Source organism: Aulonocara sp. 'chitande type north' Nkhata Bay, linkage group LG3 (assembly GCF_057382095.1).
Source record: "Aulonocara sp. 'chitande type north' Nkhata Bay isolate Kocher_YH1m ecotype deep benthic linkage group LG3, A_spYH_male_GT1.1, whole genome shotgun sequence".
Classification (NCBI taxonomy): domain Eukaryota; kingdom Metazoa; phylum Chordata; class Actinopteri; order Cichliformes; family Cichlidae; genus Aulonocara; species Aulonocara sp. 'chitande type north' Nkhata Bay.
The window spans coordinates 595,628-619,374 of record NC_141346.1 but is presented as its reverse complement, the minus strand read 5'-3'; the positions used below and the strand labels follow the sequence as shown (position 1 = coordinate 619,374).

Below are 23,747 nucleotides of genomic sequence, written 5' to 3'. Positions count from 1 at the left end.
AGGAACTTTATGGTGCATTAAGTTAACCTCGTAAACTCATGGGAATGGCTAGGAGGTTTGTTTAATAGAGAAAGGTCTTGTCTTTTCTTTTTTTAGATATTTACTTTAAATGTTCTTTTTCTGCAGTTTTTTTTCAATGTATAGATGTAATAACAAATTCTAAACAGTCTCAGTTTTTAACATACCAAGCAACTTTGGCATAATCTTATATAAGTAAGGAGAAAACAGTGATAAATAGCTATAACCCATTTAAAATGAAGGCAAACAACTTAAAATATAAAGATATTATTATTTGCAGTACCTTACAAATTATTAAGTAACTCAGGCAGGAAAGAAACACGTTTATTTAACTCTGATATGTTTAATTATTTGGGGCTTTTTTCGTCAGGGTTTGAGCTTTATTAACAGGGCCCGAGTTTATGGGTGTATGCTGTCTAGAACGGCCAGCCCCTTTCCTAGCAGTGGTGGGTGTGTCTATCTCTATGTCAGGAGAACCAAGTGAGCAGAGTGTAGCTCATTGCTGTTAGTGCCTGAGGATACACAAGCTGGCAGTTAGAAAATAATTGTAAGTATTTTTTTATGAATTATTTCTTTTCTTTCTGGTATTTTGAAGACAGCTTTTGACCATTACATGAGATTTCTGTGGAGGTACACAGCTGAGTTGAACTTGTTTACATTGTTCATAGTTCGTGTGAGCGGTGAATGAGTCATTTTCATGTTATGCGTATTACTCTCAGGCTCAGGAGTGAAAAGCCACAATCTAAAATAAGTTTAGTTTGATGGCTGTGTCATTGTGACAAATGTAGCCATTAATGCTGTTACGTTCATAGAGAATACTCAGTGCTGAGTGGCTGGAGGATACGCAAAACTTCAAGATTCCTGCATGGCTCTGATGTAGTACCGATGTTTTGTGACGTACACTCAGAATTCTTTCACTCTCAGTATGAATGAGCAGGAACCTTTTTCCCCTCTAGTGCAGATATGCTCATATGAAAGCAGGAAAATCCAGTTTTGCATGAATTTTTGAACAAACTGTTACGGTGGCATGCCACTTCAGAACAAATATGGCATTGCACACAAGTCTGATCAACAGTTTGATTGACTGGACATACCTTTGCTCTTGAGCCTATAAACTTATTCATTACCTCATATGGTTACATGTGAGTAATATTCTTACTGCTCTCTTGAACTGCCTTATATACATATTTGGTTTTTCTTTTCCACATTGCTGTTTGTTGTATCAGTGACAAAATGCTGGTAATGGTAATGTTTGTTTTTGTCTTTATATTAAAGTTATCAGACTTTGTTTCATGAACAGTGTTTCATTATAACATTTCAGATCGATTTTTGTGGGATATTTGACTGACCTCCAACTGAAGTCGTTTATTTAATACTGTGCAAATGTTTTGTGCCAACAAACCTTTTTTAAATATATTACTTCCAAAGAGCCAGCCTTACTTCAGAGTGATTTTGAGCAATAGTTGTCTAAAGATCTTTTAGGTTTTTATTTGGACACTGGCTGCTTTTCACTCATGTTCAGTCCAGTCTTCATACCTGACTATTTTTACAGGAAGTAGTCGTTTTGTCAAGCCACTTAACAGACCTATCATTTATTCAATCAGAAACGTAACTCAAGGAATGAACCAGTCTTGTGTCTACACATAACATCTTTGTAAAGATCTCATTTTAAATCATATCTTTGGGCACTTTGTTACTGTCGCCCTGTCACTAAACAAATCTCTTAAAAATGCCAAAGATAAAGCAATATGGTAATCACATTATTGGTGCAAAAATCTAATTTTACAACGGTCAAAACTTGGCATATTTTGGCATGGTGTGCAAAAAAACTATCTCCAGCAGATGAACAGTATCTAGAACTCCTTTAGAAATAGGAAAAGAAATCCAGAAAATACCTGACGCAGGACCTGAGAGAAGCATCTGGCCCTTTAGTTGATACATCTCTTGTTCACTGAAGCCTCAACAGAAATGATATCATTGGAAGGGCAGCCATGAAGAAGGCTGAGGTATACCAAATTAAGTGAGATTTGGCAACAGAAAATCAGGACTGATGGAGCGATGAATCCAAAACTTTCGGTTCAAATCATTGTCAGTTTTCAGGGAGAAGGCCGAGAGAGAGGTACAACAGCGAGAGTCTGAAGACATCTGTAAAACAAGGTGGTGGCTCTGTCATGGTTTAGTGCTGCATTTTAGCCAGTGGTGTTGGAGATCTTGTGAACATTGATGGAATCATGGATGAAGAAAGGTACCATTTTGATCCACCCAAACCTCTGGCCTCTGCTCCGTGGTTGCTAGGTGACCCCTCGTCTGGGGCTCTCCTCAGCTCTTCCCAGCAGGGTGTCACGGTTGCCCCTCCGATGGTCCTTCTTAGACTCTCGCACTCTGGGGGCCTCTGGATGTTTGGGGCCTGGATCTCCTCCATGCCTGATTAATGCCCTGTGGGACGGGGCTATGGCTCCACCCCCTAGCAGATCGTTACATGAATAAACCTTTTGAATACAAGAATGCTCATCCACACAGGTGTACACATGGGTGTTCACTGTTCACAGACACAAACTACCCCTTTCTTGGCTTCTACCTCAAAGCACATTGTGCTACACAATAACATTTAATACTTGGTATCTAGTGTTATTTACACTTAGCTAGATTAATGCGATGGTGTTGCGTTTATTATATTGCTCTCTTTTTCACCTTGTTTTCCCTTTTTTTTTTCTTGGGCGTCTTTCTTGGCCTTCTGACAGTATTTCTGATGGGTAAAGAACCAAACGGAAGAGGCAAAACAAAAAAAACAAAAAAATCTTTTTGCCTTACATGAATGCTTGCACACGTTTCAGCAAACTGTTGCATCCAAAGAAATTAGGAATGGCTTAAGATATTTGCACTGCACTACATGTTACTTTTTATTAATGTGTTTACTAAAGTTGGGCAGCACCTGTGGAGCAGTGATGATCTCTGTTGCCTCAAAGCAAGAAGGTCCAGAGTTAGACTGCAATGTGTCTGTGGGTTCAAAACCATGCGGTTAGTGGGGTTAGGTTAACTGGTGATTCTAAATGGCCTATAAGTGTTTATGGTTACCTGTTTCTGTGTGTAAGCTCAGCGTCAGATTGGCAACTGTCCAGGGTGTACCCTGCCTCTCACCCTCTGGTAGCTGGGATAGACTCCAGACAAAGGTATGGATAAGTTGAAGAGAATGGATGTTTGCTAAAGCCAACCAGTTTTCTGTATTGTACTTAAGTAGAGAAGCCTGTAAAAACATTCTTCTATTCATGTGATCTTAACATTAATCCTCCCAGTAAGGAAACACAAAGCAGTTTATACAAAGATGGAGTAAGTGTTATTCAAATGCCAGCTACTGTTTGATCCTGCCAAGTGATACGAAACATGAGGAGAAAAAGTGTTTGTTTGGCATCTGTTGCCATATTTAGCTATTAAAGTAATTCTAATGAATAACCAAAGCAATAAAGACTGAAGCCTGGTGAACTGTGCATTTCCATATAGTCAGTGATACACCAGTCCATTGATGGGCATCGATGGCTCAAGCAATCAGTATGGTTATGTCCATCCATCCATTCTCCTTCAGTTATTGTTATCAGGGTTGCAGGGCCAAAGTCAGTCACAAACAGGTATATGTATTATGGTATTTTGCACAAAAAGTGGACAGTCTTCGTAATGACAGTAGCTCTGGACAGCTTTAAACCAGAAGCTGTTTTCTGTGCAGTGTGTAATTGTGTAGTTTCCTTCTGATATGTCAAGCTTTGTGAAGAACGATGTTGAATGTGTGCTAATAAAACCTCTCTTTTCTTGTCAGACGTACTGCTTCAAACAAATCATCACCTGTGCAAAAAGCAAACTGAAACAGGCCGCAGGTTGCTTGTATTTGCACAGGCATATTAAGACGCGATGTTAGACCCTCCTAATTGCTGCATCTGTCTGGATGAGTTCGCAAGCCCCGTGTCCATCCCCTGTGGACACGTCTTCTGCTTGGGATGCATTGGAGAATACTGGAAAATCAACGAGGCCTGCCAGTGCCCCCTTTGCAAGACTTTGTTTCCTACCAGGCCACAGCTCAAAACAGACCAGACACTACATACTGTGAAAGCACCTCAACCTTTAAAAGCTGGAGAGGTTCCCTGTGACTCCTGCTCAGCAAAACGTCCTGCAGTCAAATCCTGCCTGATGTGCATGGCTTCCTACTGCACCACTCATCTGGAAGCACATTACCAGACTGAAGAGCTTAGGCGCCATCTACTGGTCAGTGTGGTAAAAAACCTCGAGGATTCTGTGTGCAAACTGCATGGGAAGAAGTTGGAGAAGTTCTGCAGGAGTGACCGGGCGTGCATTTGTGCTATGTGTGCACAGACAGAGCATTGGAGCCACAACATCATTTCTATTAGCCGGGAAGCCTTTAAGAAGAAGGTAAAGAAATTTCTGCTAAAGCTTTTTTAGAAAAAGTATTTACAAATAATTTTTGTTGGCAATAATGTAATAAGTATTCTCTAATTTCAGCTTAAAAAAAGACTAAAAAACTTGCCACTCAGTTGGATTCACATGCTATCCCATAATAATCTCAGACAATTAGTGTTAAAGCTGTTTTGTAAGTTATATTTGTTAACAAATTAAACAACAAAAGTAAGAATTAGCTTACATCTTGGCAGCCATTTCTTGCCTTTTCATTCCCTTTTTGATTACTTTTGTAAATTTGGATGATTTTTGTAATCAAAAAGTGAACTGAAGCTCTTGATGGAGTTTTGTTTTGTGTCATCCATCAAAGCAAAAGAAACTGTCATCACGGGGTGCACAGGATTGCAACATACTTCAGAAGAAGCTCAGGAGACCATACGACGACTTAATTTAACAAAACATGGTACAAGTGTGCCTGCAGTTTGTCAGCTTAGCTGTGCTAATGCAGTGTCTCCCCACAGGTTATTGTAAAACGAAGGAGGATGAAACTTCAGCAAGAGGTTCAAGATAGAGTGAGTGAAGCTGAGAAAATCAAGCTCACTGTAGATCTCAGTGGACAAAGTCCAAAAGAGAAATGGCAAACAAATAAAGAGCTCGAACAGCTGGAAGATGAAATCGTTGAGCTCCAGAGGAGAAATGCTGAGCTAGAACAGCTCTTGAAGATTGAAGATGATCTCTTATTCTTACAGGTTTGCTTCCTGGTAAACTTAACACCAACTGCAGCATTAAACACATGCACACAAAACACAACACTAATTTCAGTGTTGTGTCTCTCTTGTCTCTGCAGAGATCTCTCCATGGTGCTTTGTGATTCAAGAAACATGCTGATCATCAAATCTTTATTCATGTGTTTGTTTGTTTTTTTAGCTATAAAATGATTATGTAATCTCAGCTGGGTGGGTGTGTTAGCTTTCAAGGAAAAGTATGCTCTGATTCATGAGAAAGAGATGAGAAGTGTCACTCAATTATTTTTGCATTTAATGTAAGGATACAACCAGCTGACTTTTAGCCTACAGTGAAACACAAACTTGAACTATTTATACTTTTGAACCTCAATAATACTTTTAAAAAGGAAAAGCTAGCTAATTCCCAGGATTTCCAATGCCAAGCTAAGCTAAACTGTTGCTAAGCTAAACTAAACTAAGCTGCCGGTGGCTGTGGTCATACATTTAATGTAAATGGTATTGATCTCATGTATCACTCTGCCAGAAATCCAATGTATGCACTGAATTTTATATTTTATATTTTTATATTTAAAAAATGAATCGTTTATACGGGTTTAAAGAAACTGTGAAGTTTAGAAACCTCAGGGACGTTGAACTTGGTTGTATGAATGTAACTTATTACTGGGTGGGTGATGCAATTAACTGCTATTCAGTGCCAAAAATGCTTTTGTCTTCCTTTTTGATTAACCAATAAAATGTATGTAAAATAAAACTTATGATGAGCAATAGGCAGTATTTCGACCGAAGTCCTGTGCAATAAAAAGGTCTTGTGAAACTGGATACTTGATCTGTATGAACATGCTGAGCACACACAACACGCCCTGCTGCAGGCACACAGATGATTTGTTTATGCGTTTGCATGCCAACTCGTCTCTGGAGTGAAAAATGTGAACGGTTGGGAGTATGAACAGAAATGAAACTTAAACTCTAGGAGGAAGTCCAAAAGGAAGGACACACACTCACACACACACCAGGAGTAAAGGGAAACGGAGACAGATGCCTTTGAGATCTCATTAGCTGAAAGGTAATACTGTACTTTTTGCATAAACTTCATATAAAAAGACTGATGTTAAATGACAGATATTACATGTAATATACAGTTAGCTTACAGCAATAGATTTAAATCAAATGTGTGTGATCAACTGTACTGTAATAGAAACTTACAGTGTGTACCGGTACTTTATATTTGGTGTCGAGTTTCCTCCTCCAATCTTCAACACTCCCATTTGTGAGGCTTATTTACAGGGTGTGTCACTAGTATTCAGTGGTTTTTACTTCTTACTTTTAAGAGGGGCCAGTAGAAAGTTTCAGAGAATAAATCGTCATTGTATCCAACTTATTGCACACAAATTACAGTGTATGCAATTCTATTTAGTTTGCTGACTTTATTAACTATAAAGTGAATACTTTGACCTGCACACATGTTAAATATTAGCAAATAACTTTTGTTGAATTTAAGTAAGTCCTGGTAAATAATATTAATCATAATACTTTAACTAAATGATATTACAAAGTGGAATTAATAAGCAATAAACTCAATCTTGTTCAGTTAGGCATACTTCCTTTTTTTTTTTTTTGTTAGGCGTACTTCCACTAGAAGTAACTAGAAGCGGATTTGTAAACTGATTCTGAAGCCTTTGTTTCAGCTCACCTTCTTCTGCGTAAGAGACCGTATTTACACGTTTAGAGATTAGAGCGCTAAATCATCAGATAATGCTAGCAAGCTTGGTAAACCATGTGTCTCACATGGACACAGAAAGTAGTGCTAATTAACATGACATGGCAGAATTTCATACATCAAATCGTGACCACAAACTCTTTGAATGGTTAGTACAATTAATTCTGGGAGCTGGGAGGTCCAGCTCAGTTAGCTCAGTTTGTTTAGGTGACGACTATACATCATGTGGCTTAGTTGGAAATAGACACCCCCCGAGCAATGCATAGCTTTAAGCCTCAAGTAATTTAAGAAAGTGTCTTATCAACCAAGTGCTTTAAAGCTGCAAGGAAGGTTTACCTAAGCCGCATACACCAAAATTTAGTTTTTGCTTCAAAGCTGAGCAATTTTACATAGAAGTGTACGGGGATTTGTGGGTGGAGCTGGTACATATTGTCCACTATCGTTATTATTTCTTTAATAAAGGACATTATGAAGTCGATGACCCCTTACAAGGTTACAGTTTCCATTTTGTTAGGAACAACTCACGAAACGCATATTCTAACATTTGAATCCAAAACAAGAATTTCAAGGAAAATTTATTTGACAAAATAAAAGTCACTGTTACTTTTCTTAGTGAATAACCTTGTGGTCCTCTCTTGAAGCAGATATGGTCCCAACTTCAGCATCACCCAGTGAGCCCGGCTCGCTGGGGAAGCATCTCCACTGCTCCATCTGCATGGACACATTTACGGATCCTGTCACTACAGCTTGTGGTCACTCATTCTGCAAGCTGTGTCTCGACCGAAGCATTCATCTCAATGACAGTGTGTGCCCACTATGCAAGAATTATATAAGCAGGATCCCTGATGTTAACATAGTCCTGAGAGACATTGTAAAACAAATGAAAGAGATGCAGCAGGAAGACAACGATGAAGAATACACTGGAGCTGCAGGGGAGGTGGCCTGTGATGTTTGCAGTGACAAAAAGCTGAAGGCCAAGAAGTCCTGCCTTGTGTGTCTTGCATCGTATTGTTCAGTTCACCTGGACAATCATTTGTCAACAGAAAGGTTGAAGGGCCACAAGTTGGTGGAGCCGGTGGAGAATTTGGATGCGAGGGCCTGCTTGAAGCATGGACGCCCCTTGGAGCTGTACAGCAGGGAGCGGCAGGCATGCATTTGTGTTCTCTGCATGGAAGGTCAGGAGGAGGTTGTCTCAACTGAAGATGAATGGAAGAAGAAAAGGGTAAGTTACCATAACAACCTCTGAATATGTGTTTTGAGTCTTGACAGCATTGTATATATTTTACTTACTATACTGACTATATTGTGGCATGTGAAAGAATTTTCAAGTGCACAAAAAATGAGTACACGTGGAAAAAATACATTTTTAAAGTATTGTTTTATGTTTCTCCTACAGTCTGAACTTGACAACACCAAGACAGAGTTAAATGAGAACATTGACAAGAGAAAAACAAAGACTGCTGAGATTGAGGAAGCTTTCAAGAGCTGCAAGGTAAGCAGCAAGTAAACTGACTTTTAGAGAAAAGTCAATCAAACAACAAACCTTTATTTGTCACATACATAATTATACACAGTACAACATGTAGTGAAATTCTTGAGTCCGAGCTGCGGACAGGCTGCAGACATAGCTGTGCCATTCCAGGGCTTGGTTTTAGCATGGGGGGTCTAGGCAGGACCCTTACTGGATACCAGGTGGGAATCAAACTTGTGACACTCACTCCGAATGTGTGTAGTCTTACCACTACACTATCCAGCTGCTATCAGACGAGTCAAAGTGAAAATCTACCATGTCAGTTTGTTTTTCAAAGATAAAAATTGTGTTTATGGTAACTGACTGAATGCTGAACCTTTCTCAGAATTAACTTCCCTAACTAAACCAGTCAAAAAGTAGTGTGTTACTCTATGTAATACAGAAAAAAGAGGTGAACAGTCAAATAGACATTCCTGTTTCATTCCCATTTTCAGGACCAGCTGGAAAATGAGTGGTGGGATATTGACAATGTGTTTACCGCTGTGATCGCCATTGTGGAAGAAGCCCGTGCCAGAGCCCATCAGCCAATAGATAACAGGAGGCAGGTGTTGGAAAACAAAGCAAAAGGCCTTAAACATGAGTTGGAAGCAGAGATCAAGAAACTTGGAAAGGCCATCTCTGAACTAGATGACATTTCTGTTCTCGAGGACCACATCCTTTTCCTGCAGGTAGAGAAAACTTTGGGATGATATATGTGGCACATTCATAATCAGTCTGAAGGATAAACATATCTGATTAGCTACTGACATTTTGTTCAGCACAGCTATCAAACTGTTGGGTTGTATTTCTGTTTTGCAGAAGTACCCATCTCTTACAGACACTGGAGACATCATAGACTGGGATGAGGTAAAGCTGGACACATCGCTGTCCTTTGGCACCATCAGGAAAACTACAACAAAAATGCTGGAAAAAATTCAGCAAGAAATGGATAAACTAACTCCCATTGGTAAGAGCAGCTAGTTAAGAGCAGTGAAAACTAAAAGTTAAAATGTTGACTTAATCAATCTAAAACTTTTCTTCTCGTCACAGAACTGAAGAGAATCCCAAAGTTTTCAGGTATGTGGTTCATATTATTTGCTCTCTTAGAAACTGTGACTTGTTTAAAATACAGACTTTCTTTTACATGTTTTTAATTTTACAGTGGACGTAAAACTGGATCCAGATTCTGCACACCAACGCCTCGTGCTGTCTGAAGATAGGAAGGAAGTGAAAGATGGAGGAGAGAATCAGGAACTACCCCGTGTCTCTGAAAGATTTGATATATTTAGCAGCGTTGTGGGGCAAAATACCTTATCCTCTGGGAAGTCTTACTGGGAGGTGGAGGTCAACAACAAGACGGGGTGGGATATAGGCCTAGTAAGAGGCGGTGCAAACCGCAAAGGGAAGCTCAAACTCAGCCCAGATAATGGGTACTGGGTTATTGTACATTATGAAGAAGAAGAGTATGCAGCCCTCACAGCACCACCAGTTCGTATTCACCTAAAAGAGAAACCTGAGAAGGTGGGAGTGTTTGTGGACTACGAGGAAGACCTCGTCTCCTTCTACGATGTGAAGGCTGAGTCCCACATCTACTCGTTCACTGAGTGTTCATTCAAAGCTGAGCTTTACCCATATTTCAGCCCACACGTGAAACAAGAAGAGAAAAACTCTGAGCCTTTGATTATTTGTAGAGAGATACCAATGGAGTCTTAAGAAATGCATTTTAACTACAATATACTAAAGTTTGTTGGTCCACAACCTTCCTGTTTTTCTTTTTTCTGATACAGGAAAATTGGAATTATCAGGCATTTCATTTACCTTAGACTTTTTTTTTCATATATATCTTTACGGTTAGCAGCTAGTCACAGACCAATGATAGTAAAGCAAATACTGACCGTTTATCTTTTCTCCGTTATTTGCTTTATTACTCAAAAGCCTTTAAAGCAGTCTTTGTAACCTCTGGTTTGGTCCAATTTACTAATTGAGATAATCAGAATCATAACACAAAACAATGCTGCTACAGTGTGCTCACACTGCTATTCAACATGTGAACCAGTCAAGACTTACAACCTGAGCCAGAACACAAACTCTTGATCTAACTGTAATTTAGACGAAGCTTAAAATACTGTGGTTAGTAAGAAGAGTGTGTGTGGTTTTTTTTTTTTTTACACCATGTTGGAGGACCAAATGGATCCTAGAACTTTGTGAATCAGACACTATTAAAAACTACACGTACTTGCACTCAACATTGTGACAGTTTTGCTTAGTAGTTACTTCTGTATTTTTTTTGCGAAAGGTTATTCGATAACATATCCAAAGATGAAACAATTAAATTACTTACACAATTTAATCCAGAAAGTTATTTTTTCTTAGAACAATCCTGAACATTTAATAGATTTAGCTTTAGATTTGTTTATAAACAGATAGCTGATCAGTTGAAAATGAAGTTAGCAGATTAATTTATAATGATTTGTTGCAGTCTTGAACACAACCTACCTCTAGCTTGATTAGCTGCAACAGCAACAACAGTCTGTGTTTAAGTGAATGTATGAGCAATAAAGATCAGCAATAAAATCTTATGTTATAAGGGTCTTTCAAAACATATACTTTAATTATATTCCCAGTTTTTTAGTTATGTATCCCACTTAATTATTTTGGGGTGTTTTGTGGCTGTTCTTTAGCACAGACTTGTATTGTGTTTAATTTTATTTTGAAGTTTTTCACATTGCAAACTAGTCTGTATTTTTTTATGGCAAAGCGGTGACTGAGGTCAGTCTGGAACTTGAGATAATTAAAGCAGAGCACAGACAGTTCTTGTAACTGAGTCAAGGTCCATAATTAGCTGTGTCACCACTGTCCCATAAAAAGTACACACAAATATCAAATGTACACTTTTACAGTTTCAAGGTTTCCTAAAAGCCTCAGTGTACAGAGCGATGCATCATCTGAAAACAACATAAAAATGTAAACTGCTTTCCTTTCCTTATTTTGCCTTGCTTCCAGAAAAGTAGTCAAATTTCAGGCTAAATGAATGACATTCAGTGTTGTCAGGCAATGTCAAACAGCATGTAATGAATAAAATCCCTGTTTGAAAATATAACTTTGTCTCTCCTTTTTTATTCATCATGGCTGTGACCATGTTTGTGTGCCGTGAAAATATGCAGTTGAATCATGTCTGGGCAAATCTATCAGGGGCGGTTGGCGGGTTTTTTCCTCCTTCTTTTTTTTTCTTTTTACCGGAAACGAAAGTAAAAGCACAAAACAAAGCATACCAAACATCATGTCAGCACAGAGGTAACAGTAGACAAAGGAAGAGAAGAGTGCACAGTAGAGGCACCACATGCATCCATCGCCCTGATTCTATTGTAAGTAACACAGAGAGCAGATTTATCCAGCTGATCTTTGCTATTGTTTGTTACGATAGAAAACGGAGGGCAGCAAAATAATGAGGAGCCTGTACATCATCAAGTCACAGCTTATTTCGGTGTGATGCTACAAATGGATATCTAACGTACTCCAGGAATTGTAATCAATTTTAAAAAAAAGTAGAATTGACTACTTTATTGTTATTATTATTATTATTTAGTTTGTTTAAACTATGATAGAAGTAGGTGTTGGAGAAGACACACGTAGAGGTTTAGCTGTAGTCACATCAAAATTGAAAAGGGAAGTAATGAAACTGATGTTTTACGGTGCTTTCCTGTTGTCTATCATCAGACAGTTACCTGGAAGACGACCCAGTGGCTGCCTTTTGATGCCAGCCTGCTGCTTTTAATGCAGTAGGTCTGCAACCAACACAAGCCAGTTAGGTAAATAATATTAGCAATTAAAAATTTAGTTTTCTAATATTAGGAAAGTGACGACTTAGAGTAGAAAAGATGGACCCGCAGCAGCAGCTGTGGATAAGGGGAAGTGTGTCACTTTCGCTACCTGAGCCGCTGCAGCTGTTGTAGCTTGGATGTTTTTAAACGTTTATATGATGATCCAGATGTTAATGCACATTTTGAAAAGAAAAAAAAACACTTCATGGTTTTTGTGCGCACAACACAAGAAAATGGTAAAAGATAACTGTTCTCACATTTGAGGTAAAATGAACACTGTAATAACAATCACAGAAAGTTTACGTTCTTGATAGTGTTTCGTGAATCACTCGGTGCAGTCAGCACAGTTATTTTGAGAGCAAAAAAGGAAGTCACACAGAATCCTCTGTGTGTCTTTTGTTGTGTGTGTAATGCAGACACGCAGCAAAAATGGAGCTCCAGGTTTGTCACTCCTGCGGATGGTCCAAAGTGACAACTTACCAGGGCCTGAGAATTCACCAGGGGAAGATGGGATGCACCCCGAAGGGTGTGAGGGTTTCAGACCCTCCACAGCATTACACACAGAGCTATGTGGGACACACAAAAACTCAAATGGACCTCAGGCTAGATGTCCACACCTCTTTCAAGATTGGTAGGTTTGTTTGTATCATATTATGTAACATATTGTGTAACATATTATGTTGTGTGAATTCAAGATTATAACTTTTCTTTCAAACTGATAAAAACACCCCAATAGGAAAAGACCTGATCCAACATGTTCTCACTCCCAAAGTGTAACATTTTACGCTAGGTGACAAATCATCAGTATATTACGCTTCCGGGCACCCAACACATCCCTATATCATGAGAAAAATGAGGAAACATGAGAACTGTTTGGAATGAATCTACACATGTACCTTTATTTTACTATCTAACACTATCTAACATCAGTAAAGTTGTGGTTAGGGTTAGGGCTGGAATACATGGTTTAAACGTCTATTACTGAGGGAGCGTCATTCTCCTGGATTTCCTCCATAACCTGGCGCCTACCATAAAAACGCGGAAGGTCACCTTTCGTTTTCCTCAGGAATACCGTGGGACGTATATTATGCCTCAGGTGTGAGAACGGGATCCCATATCAGCAGATTAAAGCGAACCAAACCTGAATTAGTTAAAAAAAATTCATTTTCATTGCTATAAATTTCTATTTTTGCTTAAAACAATTTAAAATCTTCATTTGACTCTTGAATTATGTGACAAACAGAAACAACAGAATATTCAAACCTGAGCCTGCAGGTTTGTCACTGCGGCTGGAATAAAGTTACGACTTACAAGGGATTAAGAATTCACCAGGGGAAGATGGGATGCACACCAAAGGGAGTGAGGATCCCCCAAAAAGAGCAGTACAACTGGAAAAATCAGTGGGAGGAGGACACGGAATACTGGAAACCAGCTAAGAAGGCGATTGTAAAGCAGGAGGTATGAGTTTGCTTTTTAGGCCAATAAATGAGTGACAGGAAGCATTTTAAGCTTTGTCCACCACCACCACCTTTTCTTTTTTTCAGAATGAAAAATAACAAAAAAATAATTTATAAAAGTAAAGGATGACTTAATGACTTTAGCTGCTTGATGTTTCGTTAAATCACGTGGTGAACAGACGACCCCGACATTTTGATAATCAAGGTCACCGAAAGTGTAGTAACTTGCAGCTCCCCCTAAATGCTCCTAGCTGGCTGTGTTACTTTTGATCACTGTACAAAAACTTCCATGTTAGTGTTTTCATTACATATCAACTTTTTCTCAACTTTATCCGTCAACCTGACAGAATTTTCCAGAGTCACCAAGTGTGTACGGCTATGCCAACTCTGGAGCAACGGCCATATTCAAGGAAGAATACAAACTGAGTATGTATGCACTTAGAATTTAGTAAAAACATGATTCTCATACAACAAAATGTGGAGGCTAACATGGAGCTGTGTTCTTACTTACAGCAGCTTCTGCATATACACAGCACTACTCCCAAAGAGCCAGAAAGTCGCAGCATCAGCTGCAGGAACACTCCACCCTTCCACAGGTACTACACTTATCATTAATAATAATAGTTAGAGTTAATAGTCAGCCAATTTTAAAGTGAGTAAACAGTAACATATAAATGTAATCAATACTTTTTAGGTGAGCAGGCCTGCCAGGGAGCCTTCAGCACCACCATACCCAGGAAATGTAGTCAGGCCTAAGGAGAAAAAAGTAAAGCAGAAAACATTATCACAGGTACCTTTTTGTTTTTACAAGTTAAGATATTTTTCTTTTAAACTTTAAAAGAAAGTTTAAATGAAGAACTGTTTTCTATCTTTTAGATAGAACACAGCAGCACGATGGTAGAATACCTGAGTGTTGACCTCTGTAGAGACTATGCAACAACAGCAACCAAAATCAAGCAGGAGCCCAAATCACGTAAGTACAAACAAACAAAGAATTAAGTGTTACAGTTTATTCAAGACAAGCTTTGTTCAAATCATTAAGAATAGATTAAAAAAGTGTGATAAAAAATCATCTGCTCTTAATTACAGCACTTCACACAACTCCACAGCCATCTTTCCAAAGAGCCAGCCGTCGCCTGCCGCAGGAGTTCCCCCCTGGTTTAGAGGTACTGTGGTTTTTTGCTAAATAATGCTTAAGCATGTGACATAAACCACCAAAGTTTACTGCTGACGCGTTTTTTAAAGTACAATATCACTGGAATTAAAGTGTTACTGTTTTCTGTATGTCAGGTACAAAGATCCTTGCCTCCAACTCCTCCACCACGGGAACAAGCAGTGCTGCCTATGAAAAAAGACAGCAGGGAGCAAACACAGGTACAAAACAGATTGTTTGAAGTGTATCTTAATAATGAATAGGATTTATATAGCGCTTTTCAAGGCACCCAAAGCGCTTTACAATGCCACTATTCATTCACTCTCGCATTCACACACTGGTGGAGACAAGCTATGGTTGTAGCCACAGCTGCCCTGGGGCAGACTGACAGAAGCGAGGCTGCCATATCGCGCCATCGGCCCCTCTGGCCAACACCAGTAGGGTAAAGTGTCTTGCCCAAGGACATAACGACCAGGACAGAGAGCCCGGGGATCAAACCGGCAACCTTCCGGTTGCCGATACGCTTCCCAACCCCTGAACCACGGTCGCCCCTTTTGTGTTTTAGTTATCCTTGACTTCTTTAAACAACCACATAATCAGTCCCAGCTACGGTAAAACACCGGGAAAAGCAGGTAATACAGTTTAAGATTTAGCATTGCCTTTTTTTTAATTGTATTTTGCTATTTAGATTCAGGATGGAAATATCTGCTCAAATAACTTTAAAGTGATTAAATATGTCAGTGGAATCAATATTTTTCAGATAAACAGACCTGCCAGGCAGCCTTCAGCACCATCATACCCAGGAAACATAGTCAGGCCTAAGAAGAAAAAAGTGAAGCAGCAAACATTTTCACAGGTACCTCACTGTTTTAGATTTTAAGGTTATTGTATTTTGTTTTTTCCAGTTTAAGTAACCTTTTGTCTCTCTTAGACAGAAGACAGTAGAGAAGTGGCAGGATATCAGAGCAATGACTGCTGTGCAGACTATCCAACAACAACAACCAAAATCAAGGAGGAGCCCAAGTCACGTATGTATAAACAAAGAAATTAACAAAATGTATACAAAAGAACATGTTTTTTTTTAACCTGTCTGAAAAAACCCTCCTTTTTATTATAGCACTCGCAACCCCACAACCATCTTTCCAAAGAGCCACCAGCGTTCAGCAGCAGGAGGTAGAGTACTGTGATTTTCTCTAAGTGTTCCAGCTTGTGCGCTAAAACAGCAGAGTTTGGTATCATGTAGCGCTGTGTTTTGAAAAAGAGGAAGAAGCTGTGTTTTCTTTTTCTATGTTTCAGGTTCCCCTGGAAGCAGCAGTGATGCTCAAAAATCAAGAGAGGAAGGATCAAACACAGGTACCAGACGGGCTGCTTGAAGCAGAACCTTTGTTTTAGTATTTAATCTTTAGCATTTCACATCTATAGTACAGTTACTAACTGCAGAACATCCCTCAGAGGAAGAGTTTGGTGAGGGACTGTCCAGCACCAAACCAACTAATCACATCATCCTCATGTACTTTGTCTTTAATGCTAAGCAGCAAATGTTAGCCAAGCTGGCATCATGATCATCATAATTAACATGCATGTAGCCCATCTTAGTCTACTCTTTGACAGCATCAATGAGCAGTTAGCGTGGCTGTTGTTTTTTCATTCATTCTATAGTAAAAAGTCTTCAATAACGGCAGCTAGTTTTCAAATAGTTTCATTTTAACCTGACAGAATTCACCAGGACCAGCAAAGACAAGCAGCAGTAACAGCTCTGCAGCAACGTTCAGAGAGGATGAATACGAATCAGGTGTGTACAGAGCTACGATTTAAGAGTATGACTTTGAATAGAAGCGAAAGCTGGAACTATGATCTTTTTACAGCAGCTTCTGCACAACGCTCCACCCAAAGAGCCAATAACTCAAAGTCAGACCATCAACTCTACGAGTTCCCCACCCTTCCACAGGTACAATGGATCCATTAATAGTACTTTAAAATGAGTAAACAGCAGCATGTAAATGGAATCCATATTTTACAGGTGACTGCACCTGCCAGGGAGCCTTCAGCACCACCATACCCAGGAAATGTAATCCAATCTAAGGAAGAACAAATAAAGCAACAACCATTATCACATGTATGTCACTGTTTTAGACCTTAGGACTTTAGGTTTTACACATGTTTCTTCAGTTTAAGAAACGTTTTGTCTCTCTTAGGCAGTAGACTGTAGTGCAATGACAGGATATATAAACATTGACCCATCTGCAGACTATGCAACACCAGCAGCCAAAATCAAGGAGAAGCCAAAATCACGTATGTGTGACCAAAGAAATAAAGTTTATTCAAGACAAATTATTTTTAAAAAATTTGTCTGGGAAAAAAAACATTAAAGCAATCCTTTTTTCCTCACAGCACCCCCAACCTCACAACCATCTTTCCAAAGAGCCACCAGTGACCAGCAGCAGGAATTCTCTACGGGTTTGAAGGTAGAGTCCTGTGACTTTCTCAAAAAATGTTTCGGCTTGTGTAATAAACCACCAGAGTTTGGTGTCATGAAGCAGTGTTTTGGTAAAACAAGAATAAGATGTGTTTCTCTAAAAATGTTTCAGGTTAGAAGATCTGTCGGAGAACCTCCAAGTACTCGAGAACCGGAAACAGCAGAGCTGCTTGAAAAGAAAGAGATGAAGGATCAGAGACAGGTATTGAATAGACTGTACGAGGCCGACCTTTGTTTAGGCATTTAGTCAAATTTTAGCCATTAGCAGTCAACATTTGCATTACAGTGCATAACATCTTTCAGATGATGAGTCCAGCAACCACAAACCCAGCACCAGCAGGCCAAGCTGAGGAAAATCACACACAGAATCCAACATTTTCACAGGTACTGCAATTTAACACATTAGACTGATGACCTTTAACCCCTTAACCTCTTAAGCCCCAACACCCCCTGATACGGGGGCAAAAGGCAGGAGATCAGGTAGGCTTGGAGCTTAAGAGGTTAAGGCCTGAAATATGAATTGCCAGAAAATTCGACCATATCTACAATGAACATCCACCACTGTAACAAAAAAATTAGCTCCCCCTTTAAGTGATGAATGAGCTTTATGCATATTTTTAAGCCAGTGTAGTCCTTTCTTTTATAAAATCGAGCCTCTTGTGACGTATACTAGAAACATTATTTTATTTATTCACTTTATTTCTGGTTGTTTTGAACGTTACGGCAAATGTTTCAATTTTAAACCTCCAGGCAAGCAAATCAGCCAGAGACCACCCGACAGCACCACCTCCGGTCCCGCCGAAGAAGAAGCATTTATTCAAGGAAAGGCTGGAGAGATTCAAAGCTGAATTACAGCCAAAACTTCAGATGACAGAGGGGAAGAACTGTGAAGTCAGAGCCTGCAGACCAGAGGTAAACAGGAAGCTGTAGCATGTAGTCACCAACGGCACCTGATCAGAATTAATCTAATTAATTTAGCTACATTTGAACTTTTAATCTAAGACTTTTTAAGCATTGTCGTTGAAAACATCTTACAAATGTTTGAGGTACAGTTTGTACTCTGAAATGTCTCAAATTTTAACAGCGATCCTCTCGTTTTTTGACAGAACGTTTCAGATGTAATGAGTGCAAACACACAAACAAGTCCTGCAGCAGCGGACGTCTCACTGAAGGACAATCCAACACAGTGTATGTGATCGTATGGTTCAGGCGATAAACATTCAGAATCAGAATACTTTATTAATCCCACAGGAAATGATGTGCCCCAAGACAGTAAGAGTAACTAACTCAACTAAATGAAATATTACAACATATAACAAAATAGCTCTACTTAAGAAATATCCTAGCTTATTACACAAAATTAAACATATATATAGTTGACACTGAGGTGCCCCTCTATGATTTCAGGCTAATGCATTCATGCCCAATGATGTAGCTGTTGTGTTTGTGTTTGCAGTGGATCGCGCTGCAGAGGCTGAACTCTCCACTTGTGTGAAGGTACAGAGTCTTGCATATCTCTCACTCACAGTTGTGACACTGCAGAGCGTTCTGATGGGAATGCTTGAGTTTGGTTGTCGCTATGGATGTTTTTTCAGGTGAAGGAACTCGCCCGCATGTTTTCAGCCAAGGAAACGCTGATTTCAACAAAGGAGAAACACGGAGCCAACCAAAAACCATCTCAGGTAAAACCCTCTTATATCCTGTAGTACATCCCCAAGTTAGGGATAACCTAGAACAGGGCTGTCAAACATAAGGGCCAGGGTCCTGTATGGGCCTGGCAAAGACTTCAATCTGGCCCACTGGATGTTTTTGGAAAACGTGAAGGAGGTCATATATTTTACACTTTTTATTTTATAACTACAGACAGGTCTGTGAATTATGCTACCAGAACCTTTTCTGCAATTTATTTTTTACAATTTTCACACAAAGAGCAGCGCTGACAGTCCTTTAACCTCGGTTTCCAACTGGGGGAAAAGGAGCAAAAAAAGGATTTGAGGTGCTCAATATGTACAGCAATTTATTTATTTACAATTCATTATTTCCTAAATGCACTCAGCTGAAAACAGAATTCAGAATGCTCTCTCAGCTTCTCGGCTCTCAAATCAATTCCTCACTGCTGCTCAGTCCTCACATTTCAAGATCCCAGTAAACAGCTGGCTCTCTGCTGGCTGCCACCTGGAGGTTGAGAGGCTGCTGTCCATCCAGTCATCGAATACGCACTCAAAGCAGCCAATCAGCAGTCTCCACCTGTCTCAACAGTCAACACAAACCCACACATACGTTAATGGGAGGAGCCAAATATGTAAAACATGGGACATGATCATGATCACGGATCAACACCTGTGCTCTAGCCTGAAGGCTAAAATACACAAAATATAGAATCTTTAATCATGTCTACGATGACCCCCCACCCCTCCCCCCACCCCAAACACCATTTAATGAATCACGGCTTTCTAATATGTTCAATATCTTTCAGGTGAAACTGCTGGCTCAAAGATTTTCAGTCATTTCTGCCCAGGAAACAGCAGCCAAAGCAAAGGAGGAGCACGGGGAGGAGCAGAAACCCACACAGGTGCAGGGCGAGTGCTTCTGTTGCCTTTCCTCCATCAGTGGAAAAGTCATTTAGCTCTTTGATCCAGCCTGAAGTACACAAATAGCTCATGAGTGGATCCTGTTTTACTTCAAGCTGCTGGTTGAGCAAAATATGATATTTAAAGTTTTTATGTTGGAGTTCATTGTTTTTCTTTCTGTAGTTCAAGACTTTGTGTCCGTGTCGATGCAGCACCATCAGGCACGCACTCTTTATTTACAGAACACACACATTTATAACAGGAAAGAGTCGCTACTCTCGATGCGCCCGGCCTCAGGGTGCTCTCTCTCTCTCTTACAGCAGTAGCTCTTGCTTCTCACTGTCAGGTATGCAGATCAGCTACAGCACCTCTGTGTGGGCATGTGTCCATCTCCAGGTCTGGGCAAACTGCCTAATAAGCACAGGTTAATTAGGGAATGCACAGCCAGTGTCCCAAATACTCCGCCTACTCTCTGCATCGCACTGCACCACTCCTCCTCCTGCAGTTGAGCCAGAACCGTGCCCCTCTGCGAGCACGTTTCACAGAAAACCATGAGCTAGATGAATCCATCATGAAGCAAACATATATCATATATGTTTGCAATATATCACAGGAGACAAATACAGGGAGCTGTGTTGAAATTCTTCATGCGTTATAAACTATTATCCACCTTTTCTGACAGATGGTGACAGATTCAAAAAGCGATCCCATTGAAATCAATTCTGCAGCAGTGAAATCACTAACAGTGGAGAAGGATCCCAAATTATGTAAGTCACAATATGAGAATGTTTATATGTAAAATTGAGAAAAATACAATAAAAAAACATGGCTGATGATTACTATCATCTTTTTCTACAGCGTGTGAAAATGCACCACTCTTAGATTTCTCCTCTGGTTTGAAGGTACGACTTCCTGTGCACGAAAACGTCTGACACTCGTTCAGCCAGACCTGACAGCTTGTTTCACTGCAGCTGCTGCACCTGAGTGTTTCTTTACTACAGGAGAGGTTTTATCTGTTTTCTTTGCTTGATTGTTTTCAGTTCTTATTGCTTGCTGCATTTTAGGTGAAGGATCTGGCCCGGATGTTTTCAGCCAATACAACACAGGAGAAAACAATCGGACTAAAAGAGAAACGGAGAGAAGAACAGAAACCTGCAAACGGGGTAAACCACAGTCGATGTCATTTAGAAAGCAGAGAGCGTAATGTGGTATGTACTGTAGAGGGTGTAGAGGGGTGAAGCAGGAAATGCTGCTAAAGCAGGAAGTGTTGGTTTTTCTTCTGATGATATTCTTGGTATGAGTGAAAACAGAAACATATATTCCCTTTTTGGGTTATGCAACCACCAAAGAGGGTGATTCTTAGTTTTTAACAAATTCTGTTTCCTCTATCGTTTTGCGCTGACTTCACCACAATCTGACCAAGAAGTTTAAAAAAAGAACTAAAAGTCATGTTGAGATAGCACAAATGTGCCGGGGTTAGCACATGTTTTCTAGTTTTACACTTTCTGTGTGAAACTTTCATGTTCTCCTTCGGCTGACCTGATGTGGCATAAGTGGGAAAGAAGATGTTGTTTTATCATCTTTACTCCTGACTTTGACCTTTTTTATCAAAAGACAAAATGACCGTCTGTTAAGCAGCTGCTAGAAAGTAAACTGGACTTTTGTTGTAGCTCTTCCAACTCCCCAATTCTATAAGACCAGAACACGTCTGGGACTACATTTGGACACCGATCAGAAAGTAGTGCTTTGTAATAACACAAATTTTGCTATTGATCCAATACAATACTAGTACTGCCAATACTGATGCTTTCAACCTATAAAGGCAGCTTATGTAGGAGAGAGCAGTGTCTCATGATTTATGAGCTTGATCATCACTAATTGAAACATTGTGAACACATTTTACTGGACACTAAATCATTGTGATTTTTATTTTGTACAATAATGAGTTAACAAAACACACCTTTTGGGTTTTCATGTGTTCTGAAACTGGATTATTTTGGAGACATGGACCCGTAAACGAGTCTGTCTCTAAAGGACTTCTGGTCGCTGTGCTGTAAGCTAACAATAAAACAGATGTGTAGTCAACACAAAAAGGTTCAGACATGTTTCATACTGCATGTTCAAGGGTTTTTTTCATTTCCAAGAAAAAAAAAAAATTCAACACTATTAGTAACAAAGTAACAATCCTATCACACAAGTATTGATCCGATACCAATACCACCGTTGGTATCCATACCATCGATATTTAGTTGGATCCACCCACCTCTACCACAAAGTCCATGGTTGGGTGATAATTCGATGGATACTTGAGTGCCTACTATCTTTCAGGTGAAGCTGCTTATCCAGAAGCTTTCAGCCAGGGAAACTAAAGATCATCAAAAAGAGAAAGACCCAGACATGAAGGATCGAAACCACTCAAAGGTACGGCACACATTTCATATTTAAAATATCTGTTTCAGATTTTTCCTCAAGCTTTTAGTCCTGAGTTTTAGAACTGCAGCCAGTGCTCGATTAGCAGCTGATTTGTTGGAAACGTGGAAACTCAAGTCTCAAACATGTCTTATTGTTTCAAAATAAAATCCTTTTTAACATTTTCTGATGCTTTTAATATGAAAGAGCAGTTGTGGTTTGTGTTAGCAGCTAGGTAACTGTGTTTTGGTTTGGTTGTTTTTAGCTGTGAAAGCTAACAAGTAGGTAGCTGAAGACCATGAAATATTATTATAGCATTTAACAAGCGGTGCTGTGACTGCAACTCCAAACTTAAAGCTTTTTTAAACAGTGCCCCGTCACTACTGTTGTTGCCTTGTTCTCCTCATCCTCTTTTTCCTTCTTTCTTATTATTCTCAGAAGGATGAATCCTTTCGAGCATGAGTGGAGGCAGGTTGGTCCCCCTAAGGGAGGTCAGGTCTTGCCTGGAGAGGGGGACCAAAAAAAAAAAAGTAAAAACAGTTTGATCACGTCTCATTTGTATTCATAGCAGGTATGATTCCTGTTTCCTGGCATTGTTATATTTACAGATGTGTTGTTTTTGTTGTAACTGTAGTGGATATAAGGCTGGATCCGGGCACAGAGAAGCAAGTGAGAGCCAGAGAAGAGAAGCAGAAAGCTCCAGAGGTTTAGACGTAATTCAGCAATCTGCTTGGGCTCAGCAGGCTGATCCATGGGAAATCTTACTGGGAGGTGGAGGTTAGCAACACGAGCATCTGGGTGTAATAAAAGCCAGCACAAGCCGTAAGGAGAACCTCTCACAAAACCCCAAAAATGATTCCTGGGTGATCGCAAAAAGATGACAAAGTCTGCACAGTCCTCACAGAACCACCTGCTTCATTTGCCCAAAGGAAAACCTCACAAACGTTGGAGTTTTTGTGGATTACAATGAAGGTTTTGTTTCATTCTACGAACCACAAAGTGTTTATTTACTGGGGAACTTCACCCCTATTTCAGTTTGCATGTTAAAGAAGATGCTTACCATCAGTAACTATGCATGGGTGTTTGTGTATATGTGCAGTTCTTATTATTATATTTTTTCTTTAAGTGCCATGTTTGGTAGCATATGCGGGGGTTCTGCCCGGGTGTTAATGGTAAATCATTCAGTCCCAGTCTGCTGTCATGTATAAGCCTAGATGTTGCTTTTGTTTCATGAAAAATAAATAAACTCATCTATCTCTCTGTCTCTCTCTTCCTTATCATCCAGTGAGGAGGATATGACAATTACAGAGTGCAGCTACTACACTTTTATTAGTGTTCAGCATGAAAAGCATGAAAAAAAGCCCTGCGTGCTAAATGAGGAGTGTCTTTTACGCCCCACCTTCTCCTTTACACTTTACTGTCTAAAAGTATTAAATATATTAAATACCCACCTAATCGTTCTAACTTAC

The 23,747-nt window shown here is 39.6% G+C and overlaps 3 protein-coding genes across 7 annotated transcripts; all 3 read left to right on the top strand.

The window, feature by feature from the left end:
- Positions 1-487: 487 nt before the first annotated feature.
- LOC147333365 (E3 ubiquitin-protein ligase TRIM47-like) lies at positions 488-5,980 on the top strand. Its single transcript, XM_086266716.1, has 4 exons — positions 488-565; positions 3,827-4,434; positions 4,941-5,168; positions 5,267-5,980. The coding sequence occupies exons 2-4, from the start codon at positions 3,919-3,921 to the stop codon at positions 5,288-5,290; spliced, it is 768 nt and encodes a 255-aa protein (XP_086122842.1). The 5' UTR covers positions 488-565; positions 3,827-3,918; the 3' UTR covers positions 5,291-5,980.
- A 94-nt stretch (positions 5,981-6,074) lies between these two features.
- LOC147333364 (E3 ubiquitin-protein ligase TRIM21-like) lies at positions 6,075-11,481 on the top strand. Of its 3 annotated transcripts, XR_015125370.1 has the most exons (8): positions 6,075-6,228; positions 7,527-8,104; positions 8,279-8,374; positions 8,848-9,081; positions 9,212-9,359; positions 9,443-9,469; positions 9,555-11,161; positions 11,195-11,481. XR_015125370.1 is itself a non-coding variant. In XM_086266682.1 (7 exons), the coding sequence occupies exons 2-7, from the start codon at positions 7,529-7,531 to the stop codon at positions 10,103-10,105; spliced, it is 1,632 nt and encodes a 543-aa protein (XP_086122808.1). In that variant the 5' UTR covers positions 6,075-6,228; positions 7,527-7,528; the 3' UTR covers positions 10,106-11,481. The 3 variants fall into 3 exon arrangements, 2 of the variants coding, with proteins under 2 accessions (XP_086122808.1, XP_086122817.1); XM_086266682.1 differs by having other exon boundaries at positions 9,555-11,481; XM_086266691.1 differs by having other exon boundaries at positions 6,087-6,228; positions 7,524-8,104; positions 9,555-11,481.
- A 173-nt stretch (positions 11,482-11,654) lies between these two features.
- Positions 11,655-23,532, top strand: LOC147333363 (uncharacterized). 3 transcript variants are annotated; one of them, XM_086266657.1, is made up of 32 exons: positions 11,664-11,757; positions 12,110-12,201; positions 12,630-12,844; positions 13,457-13,671; positions 14,018-14,096; positions 14,187-14,266; positions 14,365-14,460; positions 14,547-14,643; positions 14,760-14,836; positions 14,961-15,044; positions 15,584-15,679; positions 15,755-15,851; positions 15,941-15,996; positions 16,120-16,176; positions 16,540-16,615; positions 16,689-16,771; positions 16,844-16,939; positions 17,019-17,115; positions 17,215-17,288; positions 17,412-17,501; positions 17,603-17,683; positions 18,050-18,211; positions 18,406-18,487; positions 18,756-18,796; positions 18,895-18,981; positions 19,776-19,871; positions 20,552-20,636; positions 20,728-20,771; positions 20,934-21,032; positions 22,198-22,290; positions 22,717-22,808; positions 22,913-23,532. In XM_086266657.1, exons 3-31 carry the CDS (start codon positions 12,643-12,645, stop codon positions 22,738-22,740), a joined length of 2,646 nt encoding a protein of 881 aa, XP_086122783.1. In that variant the 5' UTR covers positions 11,664-11,757; positions 12,110-12,201; positions 12,630-12,642; the 3' UTR covers positions 22,741-22,808; positions 22,913-23,532. The 3 variants fall into 3 exon arrangements, with proteins under 3 accessions (XP_086122774.1, XP_086122783.1, XP_086122765.1); XM_086266639.1 differs by having other exon boundaries at positions 14,184-14,266; XM_086266648.1 differs by lacking the exon at positions 12,110-12,201 and having other exon boundaries at positions 11,655-11,757; positions 14,184-14,266.
- Positions 23,533-23,747: the final 215 nt, after the last annotated feature.